Source organism: Gorilla gorilla, chromosome 1 (genome assembly GCF_029281585.2).
Source record: "Gorilla gorilla gorilla isolate KB3781 chromosome 1, NHGRI_mGorGor1-v2.1_pri, whole genome shotgun sequence".
NCBI lineage: Eukaryota > Metazoa > Chordata > Mammalia > Primates > Hominidae > Gorilla > Gorilla gorilla.
In genome coordinates, this window is record NC_073224.2 from 164744986 (window position 1) to 164765442 (window position 20457).

The 20457-nt window shown below is 35.6% G+C and overlaps 1 protein-coding gene across 6 annotated transcripts in view; it reads left to right on the top strand.

Annotated features, from left to right (window-relative positions):
- The window catches only part of SLC44A5 (solute carrier family 44 member 5), a 521022-nt gene extending 502427 nt beyond the window's left edge, over positions 1 to 18595 (top strand). For 3 of the 6 annotated variants that reach the window (XM_063697637.1, XM_019019909.4, XM_019019898.3), the window contains 10 exons: positions 2190 to 2282; positions 2737 to 2824; positions 3327 to 3589; positions 4119 to 4213; positions 6226 to 6329; positions 7402 to 7475; positions 8091 to 8161; positions 8290 to 8378; positions 10528 to 10612; positions 15386 to 18595. In XM_063697637.1, coding sequence (XP_063553707.1) covers positions 2190 to 2282; positions 2737 to 2824; positions 3327 to 3589; positions 4119 to 4213; positions 6226 to 6329; positions 7402 to 7475; positions 8091 to 8161; positions 8290 to 8378; positions 10528 to 10612; positions 15386 to 15498 — 1075 coding nt within the window. In that variant the 3' untranslated portion in view covers positions 15499 to 18595. The remainder of the gene's footprint in view (positions 1 to 2189; positions 2283 to 2736; positions 2825 to 3326; positions 3590 to 4118; positions 4214 to 6225; positions 6330 to 7401; positions 7476 to 8090; positions 8162 to 8289; positions 8379 to 10527; positions 10613 to 15385) is intronic. The other 3 variants (XM_055367164.2, XM_063697642.1, XM_019019905.4) reach the window with 1 other exon arrangement.
- Positions 18596 to 20457: the final 1862 nt, after the last annotated feature.

Below are 20457 nucleotides of genomic sequence, written 5' to 3' on the forward strand. Positions count from 1 at the left end.
GGCTGAGGCAGGAGAATCACTTGAACCGGAAGGCAGAGGTTGCGGTGAGCTGAGATCGTGACATTGCACTCCAGCCTGGGCAACAAGAGCAAAACTCTGTCTCAAAAAAAAAAAAAAAAAAAGAAGAAGAAGACTTTTAAAAGAAAGCATCTTCCATTCAGGAAAACTTGTTCAAGTTCACACTCTGTCACTTATTAGAAAGATCACCACTAACAAGTCCTTTAATATCCCCAAACCTCAATAATCATTGGGTAGAATAAGGGTAAAACCTATTTAGTCTACGTATTAGCAGTTTTTGAACACCAAATATGTGTTAGGAGAATGACACATGTGACAGTAAGTGATAAAGTGCTATATAAAAGTTAGCTAGATTACATGTTATATTATTTTCATACTGGGTCATATGTTCATATTAATGGTTGAGATCATTTGCAAAACTTTAAATCACCATAATTCTATAAAGTCAATTATATGCTATTGCCACTTCTGTCTGAGTGACATAATTTTCTAATAGACAGGACAATTGATTCTAGGAGCACCAGACTATACATTTCATATCTAAAGCCCATAATTTAGGAACACTTTATACCAAGAGTCATTTTTATTTTTTAAAAGTTACAAAATAAACACTAAATCTTTCATAAAATTCATGCCAAGAGATAATAACACCTATAGTTTCCACACTATTCCAAAAGGTCATTCAAGAATAATACTGTGAACTTTTTAATAATGCATGGAAGTAACTGGGAAAGCATTATTATAAAGCCAACAGCCCATGCTCTCTATTTAGTGTGATGGAAACTACATTGTTAATGACCAAGAACCAAATTATTTTTAACAGTTTTTAAGGATTATTTGAAGAAAATTACTGTATTATTATTTTTATTATAATAGTGCCACCTGAAGTCAGTGGTTTAAATAGTTAACAAGCAGTTAGTTAAACTCTCTCTCCTTCCCACAATAACCTGTCATTAACCACTGAAAACTACTGATTTTCTGGGTTTATTTCTTAAGTAGTATGATATTGCGCAGTTCACTGTAACTTGCTCTACTTGTTTCACTTCTAAATGTGCATTTGTGTGAGCATATGTGTTTGTGCTAAAGGGCCAGTAAAACTGAAACAGGTTGGTAGTTTGCTCAGGGGGTAATAAGGACTGAAATAAATAGGTGTGAGAATACAGGGTAAACCTAAGGACACACAATAATTCACTTAACAGCAGTGTATGGAGAAAAGAGAAAACACTATAGATTAAATAGTGAGGTGAGGAAGGCAGCAAATACAAAAAAACCTAAGCATCAATGCATTAGGAGTGATAAGATTTTCCTCTTATTTCTCAATGGCCGTATGAAACAGTATTGTGTTTAATCCAGTGTCATACGCTGAAAAGATCATGTAACAGAAGTCATTAGAAGTAATGCAGTTAGTGAACATTTCACAAGCCATGTCCTATTAGAAAATATCAAAGAAATTATTATCCTTGATAATTATATTTTCCAAAATTGCATTTTAGAAATTATATTTTCAAATATAATTTAAATTTATAATTTAAAAATACATTTAACTGCAAATAGACATTATGTTTTCCAAAGAAAAAAGAATAAGGAATTACCTGAAGTGTTGCTATGTGGAAAAAATGGTAAAATGGTCATTTCTTCCCCAGAAGTTAGAGGATATAGGTTGCAAACAGGCAGATAACAAAGAAATTTCTAATACCTTGATAAGAAAATAGAATAAGCCATGTCATGTAAAAGTAAGTACCCATCACTCAATGTGTTCACCGAAGGCTAGTGAACACATTCTGAAGAAGTATAGAGATTCTTGAATTAGTGGGGAATTCCCTCAGTGTGACACATGATCTTCAAGGTCTTCTTCAATTTTAAAAGTCTAAGAATCTAAACGAAAAGAAGAAATGCCATGATTACAATGTATCAAATCAGACAGTAGTAACCAAAGGGAGGAAAATTTGAGGGACTTTAGGCAGGAGTCTAACATGTGCATCGGAAAAATGCCTCAACGTACTTTTAAAAATAAGTAAATAAATAAATAAAAATGTAAAACCAACTGAGAATATGCCAGAATGATCACCAAAAAAGAGTCCGTGCTTATTACCAGTTTTCTTAGAATCAATTCAGTCTAAAGCTTATTTCTAGTTTTCACAATTGAATTTCAACTATTTGTTTTATTTCAGAGCCATTGGATATGTTCCTAGTACATTAGTCTATCCAGCTTTAACTTTCATTTTGCTCTCAATCTGCATTTGCTACTGGGTCGTGACAGCAGTGTATCCTTTGGTAATTGGCCTCTTTAAACCTCAGGTTCACATGACTACTCGTGAACCAGGAGTTTGTGTTCAGTGTTTTCTATCCCTGGGAAGATGAGGAATGTACTAAGAAATAACTATTTTTTTCCCAAGCTCTAAAAACATTTCAATCTACTGATTGAATTTCCTCTCAAATAGTTCATATTGTAGATTTGTTTTATTTTGTCTCCACATGATACTGCTCCTTAGCAATAAGCCAAGAAAGCTCCTATACATTTTACTGTTTTTAAGGGGCCACTCAGTGCAGCTGGCCCACATTACATTAATCTAGGCCTGAAAAATAGATGAATATTATTAAAATATTAGGCATTTTTGAAGTTAATTTCTCATGCACTTTTGAGTTGTCTGTATTGTTTTTTGTCCATTTATTTTCAATCTACCAGCAAATGGTTTATCCTTAATGGAGTTTATTCAGTTTCTTGGCAACATCGGGGGTACCTGTATACAAAGTCATAGCTCCAGGGGGGCATTGTATACATGAAAATCAAACCTGTGACCCAGAGGTAAGTACAAGAAACTCTTTCATTTACTTACTTCAATATAGACTTCTGCCGCAATTCATTTTGTAGTTGTGGTAGGAATTGTCCCGAAGCAGAGATCCTATACACTGATGGGGACAACTATGTGCTGAAGGGGGGAGTGTGCATCAGGTAAGCAGGAGAGTATGGAAAACAGTGGGTGGAATGGAGAGAAAGCACTGTATTTCCTGAGCTTGCCTGCCCTACCATATACCCAAGACCATAGAAAGTAGGTATGGTCAACAACAACACTGATAAATGTGAAATTATAGTGGGTGCAGATTATGAGCATTTGATGAAAAATGGGATACTTTCCAGCACTCATTAGAGAATTATATAAAGTGATATAACAGAAAATAGAGGAGTAAGAGCAGGAGCTAACAGAGAAACAACAGGACATGCAATTAAGGGGAAGAGGAAAACACGGAGTTGTTATCTTGGAGTGATATTTAATATTATGTCCTTGTGTTCTTTTTTCTCAATGCAGATTTTTAATACAACTGAAATTGCCAAAGCTTGCCCTGGGGCTCTGTGTAACTTTGCTTTCTATGGTGGAAAGAGCTTGTACCATCAGTACATCCCTACCTTCCATGTATACAACTTATTTGTCTTTCTCTGGCTTATAAACTTCGTCACTGCATTGGGTCAGTGCGCCCTTGCTGGTGCATTCGCTACTTATTACTGGGCCATGAAAAAACCTGATGACATCCCACGATATCCACTTTTTACTGCGTTTGGACGAGCCATACGGTAAGTTCCAAGTTGAAGCCTACACCTATCTTGTCAGTTACATTTAGTGTGCTTGTAATTCAGTCTTGGCTCATTAATTCAAGTGGCAAGGTACAAATGAAATCAAAGGTATGAATCAAAATTCATGGATGCCCATTGGTTTTGTCTGGTTTCATAGCCAGTTTTACAATCCCTACCCAAGTCAATTTCCTTCTAAATGCTATAGGTTACTAGAGAGAGAGAAAGATAGAGGAGGATACCAAATGAAAGATCAAGGATTAACTTGGCTCTGTGTCTCCATTGAGCAGTAAAAACATCCTATTTTATGATGATAGACTATTGGTGTCATTTATGCTGATAAAGGGTAAGACAGATGTATATGGTTTAAAATCCTCTATAGAGACTTTTATCAATCTAAATAAGAGAGTGCAAAAGTCTCTTTGCTGTTAATCCTTCTGCAGATACCTTTTACTTGTGAAAATTATTCAGTTAGCATCCCTTTAAATAATAGTATTAAGTTTTAACTTATTCTCATTTTATTTTTGTGCAGATATCACACAGGATCCCTAGCATTTGGATCTTTAATTATTGCATTAATTCAAATGTTTAAAATTGTACTAGAATACTTGGACCACCGTCTTAAACGTAAGATTTCAGATGTCCTGACTTTTGTGAAGATAATAAATTGGGTCGGGGGTTGGGGGAGACCTGATGATTATAATTTGGACTAGGGTAGTAAGGATGAAAGGGCATGTTTGGGACCTGTTCTGTTCTGAAGGAAAACCAGAGAGAGCTTGCTGAAGGAGTTGATGTCAGGGGAGGGGAGGGACAGTGGTGAAGAAAAGAGAGAAAAGGTGTGTGATCCTATTTATTAAGCTGTGGAAGCCAGAAGAAACAAATTTCAAAAAGGAGATTAAGAATTCTGTTTTGAGATGTTATTGTTGAGAAGCATGATGGAGATGTCAGGTTGGCAGTTCCAAGTCTATAGTTCAGGTCAGGTTAGGCTTAAAATATAAATGTGGGTGTCACGGGCATAAATCTTCATACCTGATATATATTGTTTACAAACACATAAACTTTGCTTGGAATGTACCTTAAAATATTTTATTACTAATATTGGAAACAGACTTGAAAAGGAACAAAAAAGCTGGAAGACTCATACTTCCTGATTTCAAAACTTATCATAAATCTACAGCAATCAAAAGAGTGTGGTACTAGCATAAGGACAGACATGTACAGGTAAAATAAAACAGAAATCCCAGAAACTAACTCTCACATATAAGACCATTCAATGGGAAAAGATCAGTCTTTTCAACTAATGGTGCTGGGAAAATGGGATATCCACATGCAAAAGAATGAAGTTCAACCTTATCTTACATTAACATACAAAAATTAACTAAAAATGGATCAAAGACCTAAACAAAAGCACAAAAACTATAAAACTCTTAGAAGAAAACATAAGATGAAAGCTTCATGACATTGGATTTGGTGATTATTTCTTAGATAGTACACCCAAAGCATAGGCAACAAAAGAAAAATAAATTGAACTTCATCAAATTTAAAAACATTTATTCAACAAAGAACACTACCAAGAGAGTGAAAAGACAGCCCACATGATGGAAGAAAATATTTCCAAATCATATGCCAGATAAGGAATTCATATCCAGAACATATAAGAACTTCTACAACTCAACAGCAAAATAATAAGCAACGCAGTTCAAAAATGGACAAAGAACTTGAATAGATATTTCTCCAAAAATGATATACAAATGGCCAATGAGGACATGAAAAGATGTTTAATATCACTAGTCATTAGGGAAATGCAAATCAAAACCACAATGAGACAGCACTCCATACACATTAGAATGGCTATTATATATATATAAAAACAAAGAAAAAAGCAGAAAATAACAAGTGTTGGTAAGAATGTGGAGAAACTGGAATGCTGTGTATTGCTGGAGGGAATGTCAAATGATGTAGTCACTGTAGAAAACAGTATGGCAGCTTCTAAAAAATTTTTAAATATAATTTTATATGACCCAGAAATCCTATATCTAGATATACATGAAAAGAATTGAAAGAAGGAACTCAAACAGATACTTGCACATCACTGTTCATAACAGCATTATTCAGAATAGCCAGAAGGTATAAACAACCCAAATTCCAATTAACAAATGAATAAACAAAATGTGTTATGTACACACAATGAAATATTATTCAACCTTAAAAAGGAATGAAATGATGACCCTTGACAACATCATGCTAAGTGAAATAAGCAAGATACAAAAGGGTAAATATTGTATGATTCCTCCTATTTGAAGCACCTAGAAGAAGCAAATTTATACAGACAAAAAATATAATGGAGTTTACTAGGAGCTGGGGGAATAGAGGAATGAGAAGTTACTGTTGAAGGGCATAGAATTTGCGTTTGAGATTTTAAAGTTCTGGAAACGGATAGCAGTGATGGTTGTACAACATTATAAATTACTCAGTGCCACTGAACTGTACACTTAAAAATGGTTAAAATGGCAAATTTCATATTATGTATATTTTATAACAATAAAAAAGTTTAAATCTCATTTTAAATGTTATATTTATTTTGACTGATAAGGTTCAGCTGCAAATCATTAATAGATTTAAATATCTCCTTCTCATAGGTACCCAGAACACATTGTCTAAATTCCTACAATGCTGCCTGAGATGCTGCTTCTGGTGTTTGGAAAATGCAATAAAGTTTTTAAACAGAAATGCCTATATTATGGTAGGTAGATTATTTATTATTTACTAAGCTGCTTCTTTGCAATCCCAAACCTCGTGTCTACATTGCCCTCTCTAAAGTACTTTTACATCATGCAGTTGAATTTATCACTATGCTGATATAAGGCCTGTGAATCCAATGCATGATTCAGGGATATGCTTCCCTAGTTGAGATAGTATCTGAACTATACTTTATTATTACCTTCAATATCTTTTTTGAGAGAAAAAAATATTACACACTTTGGAAACTTATAAGTGTGTTGGATAAAAAATGGTTTTGTGTGTCTTTGGCATAGTTTAGTGGGAAGAAAGAGTATTTCATCTATGTTTTACTCTGAGAAGAAAATACTTTCTAATTCTGGAATTCACATAATTTTAAAGAAAGGTCTTAACCTTTTTATGAATCTTGTGTTGAAATGTGTGGACATTGACAATGTTTGACTGAGTTTTACTTGTTTCCTATGGCTATATGGAAATTCCTAAATATGTTTTTTAACATAAGGGATCCAGAAATATAATTCTTCTAACCTTTGGAAAGCTACAGTATAACCTTATGACATTTGCTTGTTATCACAGTAGCACAGGGTCTGGAAAAGTGATTGAAATAGTTATGGAGATTCAAACAGTCATTAATTTACCTCCAATGAGAGTATTATGTTAAACCTATTCATCAATAAATCAAATTTAGTGAAAGGTATTGGGTTTCCTTAAGAGTAATTTTTTATGTAGAGACTACAATATTTAACCTTTTTAGCAATAAACTCTAGCCCAAACACTTTAAAGACAGAAGCCATTATCTGGAATTTGGGAAAAACACCTGCCTCTGTTTAAGGTTGTCTAATCCCCCAGAGTTCGAGGGCATACAGTATTGGAAGCACACCTGACTGTAATGACCCTGAGAGTTGTGTAGAGCTGAGGACACACAGTGTGTCCCACAAATACACGTTAGAAAAAAGAATGGAGATAGCTCTAAAAATGACAGGAATTAATTTGGTTACTTTCCTGTCATTGGATTGTCTTTTGATCTTGTTAGAGTATGTTACTGGCTCCAGAATAATAGCAACTGTCTTCCTCAGATTGCAATATATGGCAGAAACTTCTGCAGGTCAGCAAAAGATGCTTTCAATCTGCTGATGAGAAATGTTTTGAAGTAAGTAATCAGGCTGCACAATGTAATTTAACAATGTAGTGAACCTTGAGCATTACATCCTTTACATGTTGTTATTTAAAGTGTTGGTGGCATTATTGGATATGAATATTATCTTTTAACTTGATAGATTTAAATATTATCTCTCATACCATTAATTTATTTTCATATCTGAGAATTGTTGCTTCCATTACTCACCTGTGTCTTTAGGTCCATTGGCATTTTTTCATTTTTATTATCCCCTCTGCTCAAGAAATTCCCCCAGATGAACCACACTATCATCTTTCCCCCTCCCAGAATTGGTGGAGCCTGAGTGAACAAAATCAGAGAACAATACAGCATCCTCAGGACTCAGGGTGTCTATAGGCTTCAAATCAGAGAGGCTGACACCACCACTGCAGGGCTCCTGACAGCCCTACAATGCCATCTTCTGTTTACATTAAAAATAAGTCAGAACATTATCCATGAGTTCCACCATCATTTCTTGCAAAACAATTGCCAAATACAGTTTCAGCAAAGACACACCAAAATAAACTCATGAAAATTTACTGCCATAAATTTCAAGTACCAAGTATATTTTAAACACAGAATTATACTTTCCTTTTTTCTGATACTCAGAGTTGCAGTTACAGATGAAGTTACATACTTTGTATTATTCCTGGGGAAACTTCTAGTTGCTGGAAGTATAGGTAAGTAATCATGATGAAAATAATAATAAAAAAAGAAGTTTAAAAGATGCTTGGAAGAACTGCTTTACTATAAAAAACTATATTCCTTTGCAAATGTATAATATACATGTTCTACCTTTTCAATGTAGGTGTTCTGGCCTTCCTATTCTTCACACAAAGACTGCCAGTGATTGCACAAGGACCAGCATCTTTAAATTACTACTGGGTACCTTTGCTGGTAAGAGCTGGTGTCTGAGTCAGTACAGGCTGCTATAATAAAAATACTATAGACTGGATGACTTAAACAACAGAAATTTATTCCTCACAGTTCTGAAGGCTGGGAAGTCCAAGATCAAGGTGTCAGCCAACTTGATTTCTGGTGAGGGTCCTCTTCCTGGTGAGCAGAGAGACACCCTCCTGTATCCTCACATGGTGGGGAGAGAGAGAGATTATCTCTTTCATTTATCTTATAAGGACACTAATCCGATCCTCCTGACCTAATCACCTCCCAAAGGTGCCACCTTCAAATCACATTGGGGCTTAGGGCTTCGGCAAATGAATTTAGGGGGTACACAATTCATTCTGTAGCAGCTGGGTATTGTTGATTCTGTGATTTATCAGAGATAGCACAATTTTAAAAAGAAATAGTAGAAATAGTAATGATAGCTAAAATTATTGGTCTTACTTTATGCCAACCCACATTCTACTTTAGAGACTGGGTTCCTTGGAAATAACCTGAGACAGAGGATTGCATGCGGAAGGTATGTCAGGAAGCTGTCTCCTGAGATACATTGGTAAGAAAGTGAGGAGGGCAGGATAGGTAGCAGGAGAAGCTGACCCATGCCGAAGTTACAGCTGAGGCCTCAGAATTGCAGGACATTCTGGCAAAGAGGCTGGACCTTTGTATGCTGCATCAGGCAGTTTTTGGTCATGAACTGACCCCTGCATGAGGGTATAACTTTGGGTGAGGCAAGTCCCTGCAGGAAGGGCAATTGTTAGTAAGGGAAGCAACTGAGTCATTAGCAGCCTAGATTTCCAACAATTGAGGATGGATGAGGCAGTGTAGATCTGGGTGAAGCCCTGCAGTGTCTATCATAATATATTAAGTCATTTAACCCACATTTCAAAAATACTGTCATTACTCACATTTGCCCCTCCCCCACTGCCAATTTTATCTAGGAGACACAGAAAGGTTAATTCACTTGTTGAGTGCCTGAGCTGTGATTCAAACCCAGGCAGTATGTGCTCTTAATGCCTAACGCTTTATTGCCTTGGGTACAAGATACTAAAACTGACATATTTTTGCTAAGTACTGGGGGTGGCAGGAAGAAAATGAGCAGGTCATCAATTATAGACTGGATAAAGAGAATGTGGTACAAATACACCATGGAATACTATACAGTCGTAAGAAAGAATGAGATCATGTCCTTTGCAGCAACAGGGATGGAGCTGGAGGCTGTTATCCTAAGCAAACTGAAACAGGAAGAGAAAACCAAATGCTGCATGTTCTCACTTATAAGTTGTAGGTAAATATTGAGTACACATAGACACAAAGGGGGAAACAACAGACACTGGGGCCTACTTGAGGGTGGAGGGTAGAAGGAGGGAGAAGATCGAAAAACTACCTATTGGATACTATGCTTGTTACTTGCGTGATGAAATAATCTGTACACAAAACCCCTATGACACATAATTTACTTATATGGCAAACCTGTACACATACCCCTTAACCAAAAATAAAAGTTAAAAAAATAAAAGTTTAAAAAGAATTCAAAAGAATATTTCAGAAATAAAAACACTGGCATCAACTGATTGAAGAGACACAAAATATCATTGGCAAAATCTCTTTGCTTGATACAAAAATTTGTTCTCTCTTTCTTCTAAAGAGCTGGGCATGTGTCCAGAATCCCTGGATCACTGTGTTGAGAAGGGTCGTTCTGTTATCTGGAACACCTCTTATAAACTGTTATCCTAGGGAGAAATAAACTTCTGTTTTATTAAGAAAAAGAAAGAAAGAAGAAAGGAAGAAAGAGAAAGAGAGAGAGAGAGAAAGGAAGGAAGGAAGGAAGGAAGGAAGGGAGGAAGGGAAGGAGGGAGGGAGGGAAAAGAAAAGAAAAAAAAGAAAAGAAAAGAAAGGGGAAAGGAAGGGAAGGAAGAAAGAAAATAGTACCCTCCAAAAAAAGGCAGTTAATTTAATAAAACTTGTTTAAGTCTCAGTACAAAGTATGCAGAAGCATTATCATTGAACTTTTTGGTCTCTATACTGAACTCTTTTCCCATACAGAGTACTTCAAAACTTTCTCATCATGGCTTTCATTTATAGCTGCATTATTCTTCTTCTGGTCAAAGTAAATGACCTGTTGGTTCTCTTCTTCATCCATTTACAGACGGTCATTTTTGGGTCTTACCTGATTGCACATGGGTTCTTCAGCGTCTATGCAATGTGTGTTGAAACAATTTTCATCTGCTTCTGTGAGTATTCAGTATGTGTGTTTTCCCCCTTCGGTGGATAACTGAAAGGTGAGATGGTGAAGGCCCATGTCCTTAGCTGGCTTGGGGATCTGCTGTTACCTGGCTGCAACCACAAAACGTGTTTATCTGGAAAGAGCTATTGCTTAGTAGATGTTATTTAAACCATAATACCTGAGAAATAAGTCAGATGCAGAAAGACATATACTTCATGATCTCACTTACATGTGGAATCTAAAAATGTCAAACTCATAGAAACAGAGTACAGGGGTGATGACCAGAGATTGAGGGGTCAGTAAAATAGAGAGATGTTGGTCAAAGGGTACAAACTTTCAGTGATGCAGGATGAATAAATTATGGCACTCACATGTACAGCATGGTGACTATAGTTAATAATACTGTATTGTTAACTTGAAATTTGCTAAGCTCGTAAGTATTCTCACCACACACAAAGATAACTATGGGAGGTTATGGACATGTTCATTAGCTTGACTGTGGCAATCATTTTACTATATATGCATATATCAAAACATTACACACCTTAAATATTTACAGTTGTTATTTATTAATTATATCTCAATAAAGTTGGACAAAAAAATTATACCTCAACAAGGCTTAGAGAAAAATACAAAATTTAAAAAGAAATCTTAACAGCTAAGAGAATGGAGTTTGCAAAGCACAGAAGAGTCAACTACTGAAATGAAGCACAGGCTTCATGGCATACTGTTAGCATGAAATTATTTTGTTCATTTCTTGATTTTTTAAGTGAATAATAATGATTGGCTTCTGCCATGCTTTGTTAACAGAACTGAAGACATAACTGGACTCTGGGAACTAGATATGTGGAATTCTTTTAGGAGAGGATTTATAAATTCTGATAAAGCCAAGATGACAAGGTGGTTTCAAGGACATATAGGGCCAATTTGCACTGTGCATCACAATGACAAATGGATAGGATTCAGAGAGGAGTGCCTCTAGGAAATAGTTGGATTAATTTTGATACATAGAGTTAAAATACTTCTTTAGAGCTTTCATCACTGACTTATACATGATGCTCTTATAGTTGCATATGCAACTCCCATACACAAAATAGGGTTTTCTTTTTTTGGCTAGGCACTGTGGCTCATACCTGTAATCTTAGTGCTTTCAGAGGCCAAGATGGGGAGAACTGCTTGAAGCCCAGCTTGAGACCAGCCTGGGCAACATAGTGAGACACTATCTCTAGAAAATAAATAAATAAATAAATAAATTAGCCAGGCATGGTAGCACACACCTGTAGTCCTAGCTACCCAGGAGGCTGAGGTGGGAGGATCACTTGGGCCCAGGAGTTCAAGGCTGCAGTGAGCTATGATAGTGCCACTGTATTCCAGCCTGAGTAACAGAGCAAGATCCTGGCTCTGAGAAAAAAAAAAAAAGATTTTTTTTAATATTAGTACCTCACTTGAAAAGTCCTGGAGAACCTAGTACCTAGCAGAAGCTTAATCTGGCCTTCACCTTCCATGCCATTCCTTTGGCAAACCAACAGAAAGTAGAGTCAGTAAGTAAAAAAGCAGAACTTGTTAGCTGCACAACTACACATCCTGAGAGATTATTTCTCTAGCACATTGCCCTTAAGAGAAACAGAGAACATTTACTCTCTGACAGGCCATTATTGAACAATCCACTTGTATAAAATTTACAGTTTGCATTTTAGAATAACCCACAGCACCAACTTCACACTGGGATCAAGAGAGAAGATAACTGTAGGGAGATATATTCAAAGAAAACCTCCTAGAAAAAAGTTTGGCCTTGTTTTTTGTTTGTTTGTTTCTGAGCCTGTTAAAATCAATTCTCAATAACCGGACAAAGAATTCAGGAGAATTTTATGTACTGGTTAGCTCTTCCTCTGGTTGTAAATGGAAATGAAATGCTTAATGTTTTCCTAGTGCTTCAGTGGTCTAAGGAAAGCCATCTATCTACAAAATATCACATGAACAAACAGTTCAGGTATGGGATGGAAGAAGGAGCACGAGTAAGGTCAAGCACTAAAACACGGTGGAGGCAGGGCTCTAGAATGCTCAAAGACCTCTCCTCTCATCTCCAACATTAACCATGGGAGCAATACCTGGAAATCACTATGTGACCTTCCCCATTCTTGTAGCTGAAAATGCTTATGAAAATTTGTCTCAGGAAATGTCTAGAACCTACTAGCTTCCAGTCTTTGGAAGTTTGGGCTAATATGTGGATTTTAAGTTTGGCAGTTGATTTTGAATTTTGACAGTAAGAAATGTTTTCCACCATCTTTATTAATTGCCAACTCCTTGAAAGCCATCTACATCAGCTTGATTCAGTGTATTGCATGTTGACATGAATCATTTCCTTTCAGAGACACTTGTCTGTGATAACAAAGAACAAGGAAACTTAAATTGTGTTTCTCTTCCTCCCCTAGCTGTTACTATGGGCAACATCACACTTTGTAAAATATTCTTCTTAAATGATGCCCTGAGCCAAATTCTGAATGTGTAGATTTATTTATTTATTTATTTATTTATTTATTTATTTATTTATTCCTATTGTCTTGGCTGCCAGAAAACTGGTGATTTTTACAATGCAAACCATTTGTAAACACTTCATTTTTAGAAACATGGAATCTTTTTATTATTACAAGGTACTGAGATTCATCATCTCAGAGTGGGAAAAAAATAATAGTTGTAGATGCTTATTAATGTGATCCAGGCCAGACTTCTTACCAGTACCTTAAGAGTAATAACAAGATAGATATGTTATATATAGCAGTAATCTCCCCTTATCCATGGGGGTTACATTCCAAGACCCCTGGACATGCCAGAATTCTCTAATAGTACCAAACCCAATTGCTGTCAATTGGAACATGTTTCCGTTTATGTCTTCCATCCACAAATGTAATGCCTTTTCCATCCTAACTAAGCACTTATCATACACTGTGGCCATAAGTTTTGCAGTTTGAGATACAACAAAACTAGCTTAAAATTCTTTTTTCTTCTTCACAATTTCACATATAAAAAATTTGTTTTGCCAGGCATGGTGGCTCACGCCTGTAATCCCAACACTTTGGGAGGCCGAGACCGGCAGATCACTTGAGGTCAGGAGTTCGAGACCAGCCTGACCAACATAGCGAAACCCTGTCTCTACAAATAATACAAAAATTAGCCAGGCATGGTGGCGGGTACCTATAATCCCAGCTACTCTGGAGGCTGAGACAACAGAACTACTTGAACCTGAGAGGCAGAGGCTGCAGTGAGCTGAGATCACGCCACTGCACTCCAGCCTAGGTGACAGAGCGAGACTTTGCTTCAAACAAACAAACAAAAAACCGAAGAAGATTTGTTCTTATGTAGATCTTAGCAACCTCAGTATAAGTTTATTTCTTATTAACTCGAGAACTTTCACCTTTTCACTTAAAGGAAGCATTTTACAGCTTATCCAAATTGCCAGCAACACTAATCTTGCAATTTGGGGCCATTATTAACTAAAATAAGGGTTACCTGAACACAAGCACTGTGATCTTGCAACAGATAACTGAGAAAGCTACTAAGTGACTAAGGGAAGGGCATCCTAGACAGCAAGGTGATGCTGGATAAAGGGAGGATTCCCTGCCAGGGTGGGATAGAGCTTGATGGTTTGAGGTCTCATTATGCTACTCATAATAGTACACAATTTAAAATTAATGAGTTGTTTATTTCTGGAATTTTGCATTTCATATTTCTGGACCTTGGGTAACTAAAACCACAGAAAGTGAAATTGTAGAAAGCAAAACTGTGGGTAAGAGGGGACTATTGTATAGAAATAGGATTAAGGACAAAAAAAAGCAAAATGTTCAGCGTCTGTCATGTTCCCTCTTTTGCTTTTCATTTTGTATGTGAGGAAGGTCACTGTGAGCGCTAGTAGAAATCTACTAAACCAATGACCCAACCATTCCCAAGACTATAGCTACTATCTGTTGTGAATTGTATATATCTGCGGGAGGCTTAATTTCATGCAAATGTATCCTTGTTTCTCAGCATAATTCTGGTGCTTCCTCCCAACTAGCCAGCAGGTGGGTGGTCAGTGAACATGCCATCAATTTAATATTAGCCTAAGCAAAGCTGGAAGGTAAATTAATGTATTATGAGAGTCAGAATACATTGATATTAGCTTTCAAATACAATCTGAGGAAGACTGCAAGAATTTAGGACAGGGTGCCTTATAGTTAAGTAGAACAAGAGAAAAACTAGGTGTCAAGAAGCTGGGTCCCTATCTCGTCCTATTTACCTCAGAGCTTTTGACTTCAGCGAGTTGTTTTATATCCCTGGGCCTCAGGGTCTTCGTCTGTAACATCAGAGTATGGACGACCATTAGACGTGACTTGAAAGTCTGAAATTCCATTATTATTCTACATTTATCACAGAATTAATATACTTCCTATTCAGCTCCATCCCGGAGGATTTGGCAATTTATATCTTTCTGAAATGAACAGTTACAGAATTTAAAGATGACACTTTTTTGAAGGGACATAGAATATCTTCTTAGCCTTTAAAGTATCAAAATACATCTCTCTGGGAGTGGGAGGGATTTAGGAAGTTTCAGTGTTTCCTGGCAGAGGTTGAGGTTTCTTACCTTGCCCAGAATCAGCAAGTTAAACTGCACTAATTTGTCTTATATTTGACTTTCTAACACTGATTTTTATGATTTTTCCCTGTTCGACCCTCCAATTTATAAAAATGTGTATAATTGTTCTGCTGCTTCTGCTTTTGCCTGCTTTGGCTGCTGCATATACAGGTGAAGATCTGGAAAGAAATGATGGATCTACAGAAAAACCCTACTTCGTAACTCCTAACCTGCATGGAATTCTGATCAAGAAGCAACTAGTTCCCCAGAAGCAGAAAGAGTAGAAAAGCTCCAAACAGTGTCACTCACTTTTAAGTAGAAGTTGTGTAAATTAGGTTGATTGTAATTTGGAAATGTTGCTTTTGAGTAATGTGAAATTTCTGTGCTTAGTTCTAAGAAGTCAGCACCTGGTACCACCTGAGGTGTCAGGTATTTGATGACGTTAGCTGCTGTCTATAGACGGTGGTCCCAGCTAAAGATCAAAATGTTAATGTCAAACGTTTTTTAAAATCTGTAGCCGAGAGTGTTTTAATAACTTTTATAACTCAGCGTGCTCTTTCCATTGCAGCACTTTAATAGCCTTTCTTTTTATAAGTGTATATTTGTAAAGGATATTCAGGCAATTTTTGAAAACACTATAAATGTGTAATTAATTAGCCATAAAATATTGATTTATAGTTAACCAGCATATGGTACTAAATTTGTAAATATGGTGCTATGGTTATATTTATACTGTTCAAGCTGGTGGACAACTCTCTAAACTGTGATTAAACTTGTATTAATGGTTCCCTAGGAAGTATATTTCAGTGAGTCATGTCCATAACAAACATAGATGTTAATGTTATATAGGTTCTACGGAGAGCATTACTGGGTAAAAACTACTGTGGAACCTTCAGAGCCCATTCTGTTTTAGTGAAATCATGTTTATATTGAAGTCGAATCTGAGTTCTGAAGTGTCATTTCCAACAACATGAACCTCTGTCCATGGTGAAAATATTCTGAACAAAACTGAAATTGTTACATAACTCATGCCTTTTGTCTTTAACCCAAATTTCTTATTCCCACTATATAGAAAATCAATATGAATTTGTTTCAGAAGAGTGATTATATCTTTTCATGAGTATTCCTGTATTTCTAGATTAAAGAGATTGTGTGGCTTTGTTCTACAAAAGGTTTGATTTTGTCTCACCTTTCAGTGAGGAAAGAGAAAAGAAAGACACTTCAGATTTTACCCTAAGGAAATATACTGTTGGCCCTCCATCATCTAATACCTTTATGAGGGGCATACTGTGGGTTAGGAACTCTCTCTCTGCAGGGCTTAGGAGGAAAGTTGTTGCCACCTGCCACCCCTGGCTGCCTGAGGTTTCTGATAGTCATGTGTAAGTTTTGAATGGCAGAACAAAGCATGAATCAGACACACATCTTGCCTAGCCATCCCCTGTGTGCAAATGTGTATGATGTGGTTAACCATGTAAAAATGCACCCCAAAAGGAGCATTGAATCAATTTGTATTTTCTTGGCTTTTACCTTAAACTTGTATATAAGGATTATTTATGTATTGACAGAAAGGAACATGTTGACCTGAATATCACTCATATATCCAAGAAAAGAGTCAGAAATGAAATGTATTGTTGTGTTATAGATTGATCTAAATACGTATTAATTATCTTCAAGTGTAGACACCTAGATTTAAACTGACTCTGTGGCAGATTAATTAATAGCAATAAGCCAATGAATAGGGAAGATTTTTAATATATAATGACTACCAGCTTGTTCTTGGCTTACATTCTTGAGATTATTGTATTCAAAAGTGTCAGTTGGCTTCACATTTTGGCAAAGAGCCTTCTGCATTCTTATTCTCCTTGAAGCATAATGCAGATAATGACAACTTATCTTTCTAGATTATTATTCTTTTATTATTCAACAAGACAAAGGCCACAACAAAGGACTAGTAGAATAGTGACCTCTACCTGAGAATTTGTTATAACTATAGATGTTTGTGCTCTGCCCAAGAGATTCTGATATACTGTGATTTGATGTGAGCCACGATGTGAATTATTATAAAGTTCTCTAGTTGATTCTGATACACATAAAAGTTGAAAAATTGGCCAGGTGTGGTGTCTCACGCCTGTAATCCCAGCACTTTGGGAGTCCAAGATGGACAGATCACTGGAGCCTAGGAGTCCCAGACCAGTCTAGGCAACATGGTGAAACCCCATCTTTATAAAAAATATAAAAGTTAGCCAAGTGTGGTGGCGCACACCTGTAGTCTCAGCTACTTGGGAGGCTGAAATGTGAGGGTCACTTGAGCCCAAGAGGTCGAGGCTGCAGTGAGCCATGATCACACCACTGCACTCCAGCCTGGGTGACAGAGCAAAACCCTGTTTAAAAAAAAAAAAGTTGAAAAATCACTTGAATAAAATAAAAATCAACACATAAACTAGTTGCCAATTTATATTATGAGCTAACATCTAGTCAGAAAAATATTCTCCATTTACTACTTATTTGTGCAATTGAAATATGTAGAATAAAAATGAGCATTGTTTTTGAGAAGATATTTAGAAGCCATTTTCTTACAAAGCAATTAAACTAAAAACTGTGAAAAACCAGGGCAATGTTCCTCAAAATTTGCAGTTGATGTGTTTGAAATCTGAAATTTCACAATTTTTATTTTTCAAGGCTATACTATCTAAATTATCGATGACAAAACAAAATCAATTTTAAGCAAATATAGTAATTTAGAAAGTAAATTGAAAAAAAGAAGGTGAAAGTTATTTTCTCACTCATGCAACTGAGAGACACGCAATATTGGCAGAATCTGACCTGTTACACAGAATGAAATAATATCTTGCTGACATAATCACAAGGGCTTATTGTTTTCGCATAACTATGTTTACAATAATGTTGATGCCAAACTATGCTGTTTAAAAATCAACAACAACAAAAAAACAACAAAAGGATTTTGAACTGCTGTAAAGCGAGTATACAGCAGATGGCGGTGTTACTTCTCTTACAGTTCTGCTTTGATATTTACTCTGTACCATTCTTCCTCCTAGTGGAAGATTTAGAAAGAAATGATGGTTCTACTGCAAGACCTTATTACGTGAGTCAACCTTTGCTGAAGATTTTCCAGGAGGAAAATCCACAAACTAGGAAGCAGTAGAAGAGCAAACTGGTCATCCTACAGCTGTGTGTTACCTTTTCTCCATCTGCTGTGTCTGTGCAACATTTGTTTCATAAGTGCTTTGTGTTTAGCAACACTGTATTCACGACCTTGTTGGCTTGCATTTGCATGTTTTATACCAAAGCTTATACTGTACTATGTGAAGCCATCAGAAGTCGCAAGGGAATTGTTAATAACATAAAACATTTTTATACTAAGATCATTTGTTTTGTAATTCATTTTTAAAGAGTGGCTTGGATGTTTTGAAAATACTACTGAATATGTTAATATTCTTTTAAATCTTAGATTGAAAAATGATACACTACTTAAATTGATAGCTCCTAATATATTTTTTAAATTACAACTAAAAGACTTCTTCTGCAGGGAAAATTGGTCAGCAAAGTGAAATTAAAAATTTTAAAGTTTTTCCCACTCTCGTTGGACAGTAAATCAGTGAAAGGACTGCCCCAGTTCAGAGTTTGCTCTAAGTATAGAATGTTTCCTCTTAAACAAATTGCTAATCATCCAGCCTTTACTACTTCGCCCTCTGACAAAGTGCCTTACTGGCTATTTAATATTACCCAGCTTTTATGGGCAAGTTTACAAACATTGTTTTTTAAAAAATTAAAACCTGCGATGTTTCGTGATGAAAACAAGTCTTATTGCATTTGTTTCACTCTTAGCTCACTGATTGGAAAACATTTGTCATTTTGCTCTGTTTGATATCCTCACTATTATGGAATACATTGTGCAGCTAAACAATTTCCCTTGCGCCTAGTGGACATTCATGAATGTGTACTACACGCAAGAAGAAACAAACCCCGAAAGAACACTTGTTGGATTTGTTTTTTTTTTTACTAAAAGAGAAGTTTTAAAATGAAATGTTTTCTATAGTAGATCTTTGAAAATACAATAGGTATAATACTGCATTTCTCAGTGTTTTACAAAGATCAGAAAGAGAAACTTCTAGGAATTACAAAGGGAAACTTTACTCCTCGAAAGGGTGCTCACAGATGTCATGTACTGAATAGCTCCCTTTTAAATGATCATTTATTTTCATCAAAGCCTGTTCTATATATGCCACTTCATTTTCTAACTTTTGGTATGAAAAAATCAGTTTACTTACAATATGTTAATTGTATTGTACTACTATAAACAGGAACATAATTTCCAATTCAGTTTTAAATAATTTTACCAGTACTACTAACTTTTAAGGAAATTAATTCAGTTGGTTACTCAGTGTTACAGAAAGAGTCCAGAAAAGTATTCACCCTAAGAGAATGTCAATCATTCATATAATGATAATTTGTGAAAGCTTTGAGAATCAATCATCAGTAAGTTACTATCAGTTTATAAAATATTATCACATTTGTTTAAATGTGACTTTAGATACTTTTATGCCAAAAATAAACTCACATGAGCACATGACCGTCTGAGCTCTATAATCAGTGTGCTTCTGCTGTGCAGAAATGTTAGAAACGTATTGTCTAAATATCTTTGATAATTAAAATGTTTAATATTTAATGAAATTTGTTGTTACTTGTTTTAAATCTTTTTTCTTTTAATAAAGATTTAAATAAGAAATAACTGCCTGTCTTTTGGTTTCTTTAAGCTAGAAAAAGAGAAAAGCTTTTGTTTTCAAAACCCACTGTACTATGACAGTATCTTCTCTATACCAAATATCTAGGTGGGTTTTTTATTTTAATCTAGATTTATATTTTTAAAATTTTCCACTTTTCTCCAGCTGTGCATTGACAAATCAAATAAGTGAAACCGATAATTTATACAAAGGAAATAAGTCAAAGCTAAATGGATGAGATACTTAAAAAAAAAAAAATCAAACAGCCTAAATTAGTCAGTTGGTCTTTGTTTTTATTTGCCAAAGGTTTGCTCAGTCCTTCATTTCATTTTGTCAAAATTTATGGGAGGAAAACGTTATTATTTTCAAGGCGGGTATAAATTTAGAGGCCCTAAAGAATATGAACACCAATCAACAGTTTCCTAAAGCAAGATTAAACATACCTATCACTGATTTATCTTAAGCTAAATTTTAAAACAAATATATTGATGTCTTTTCTTA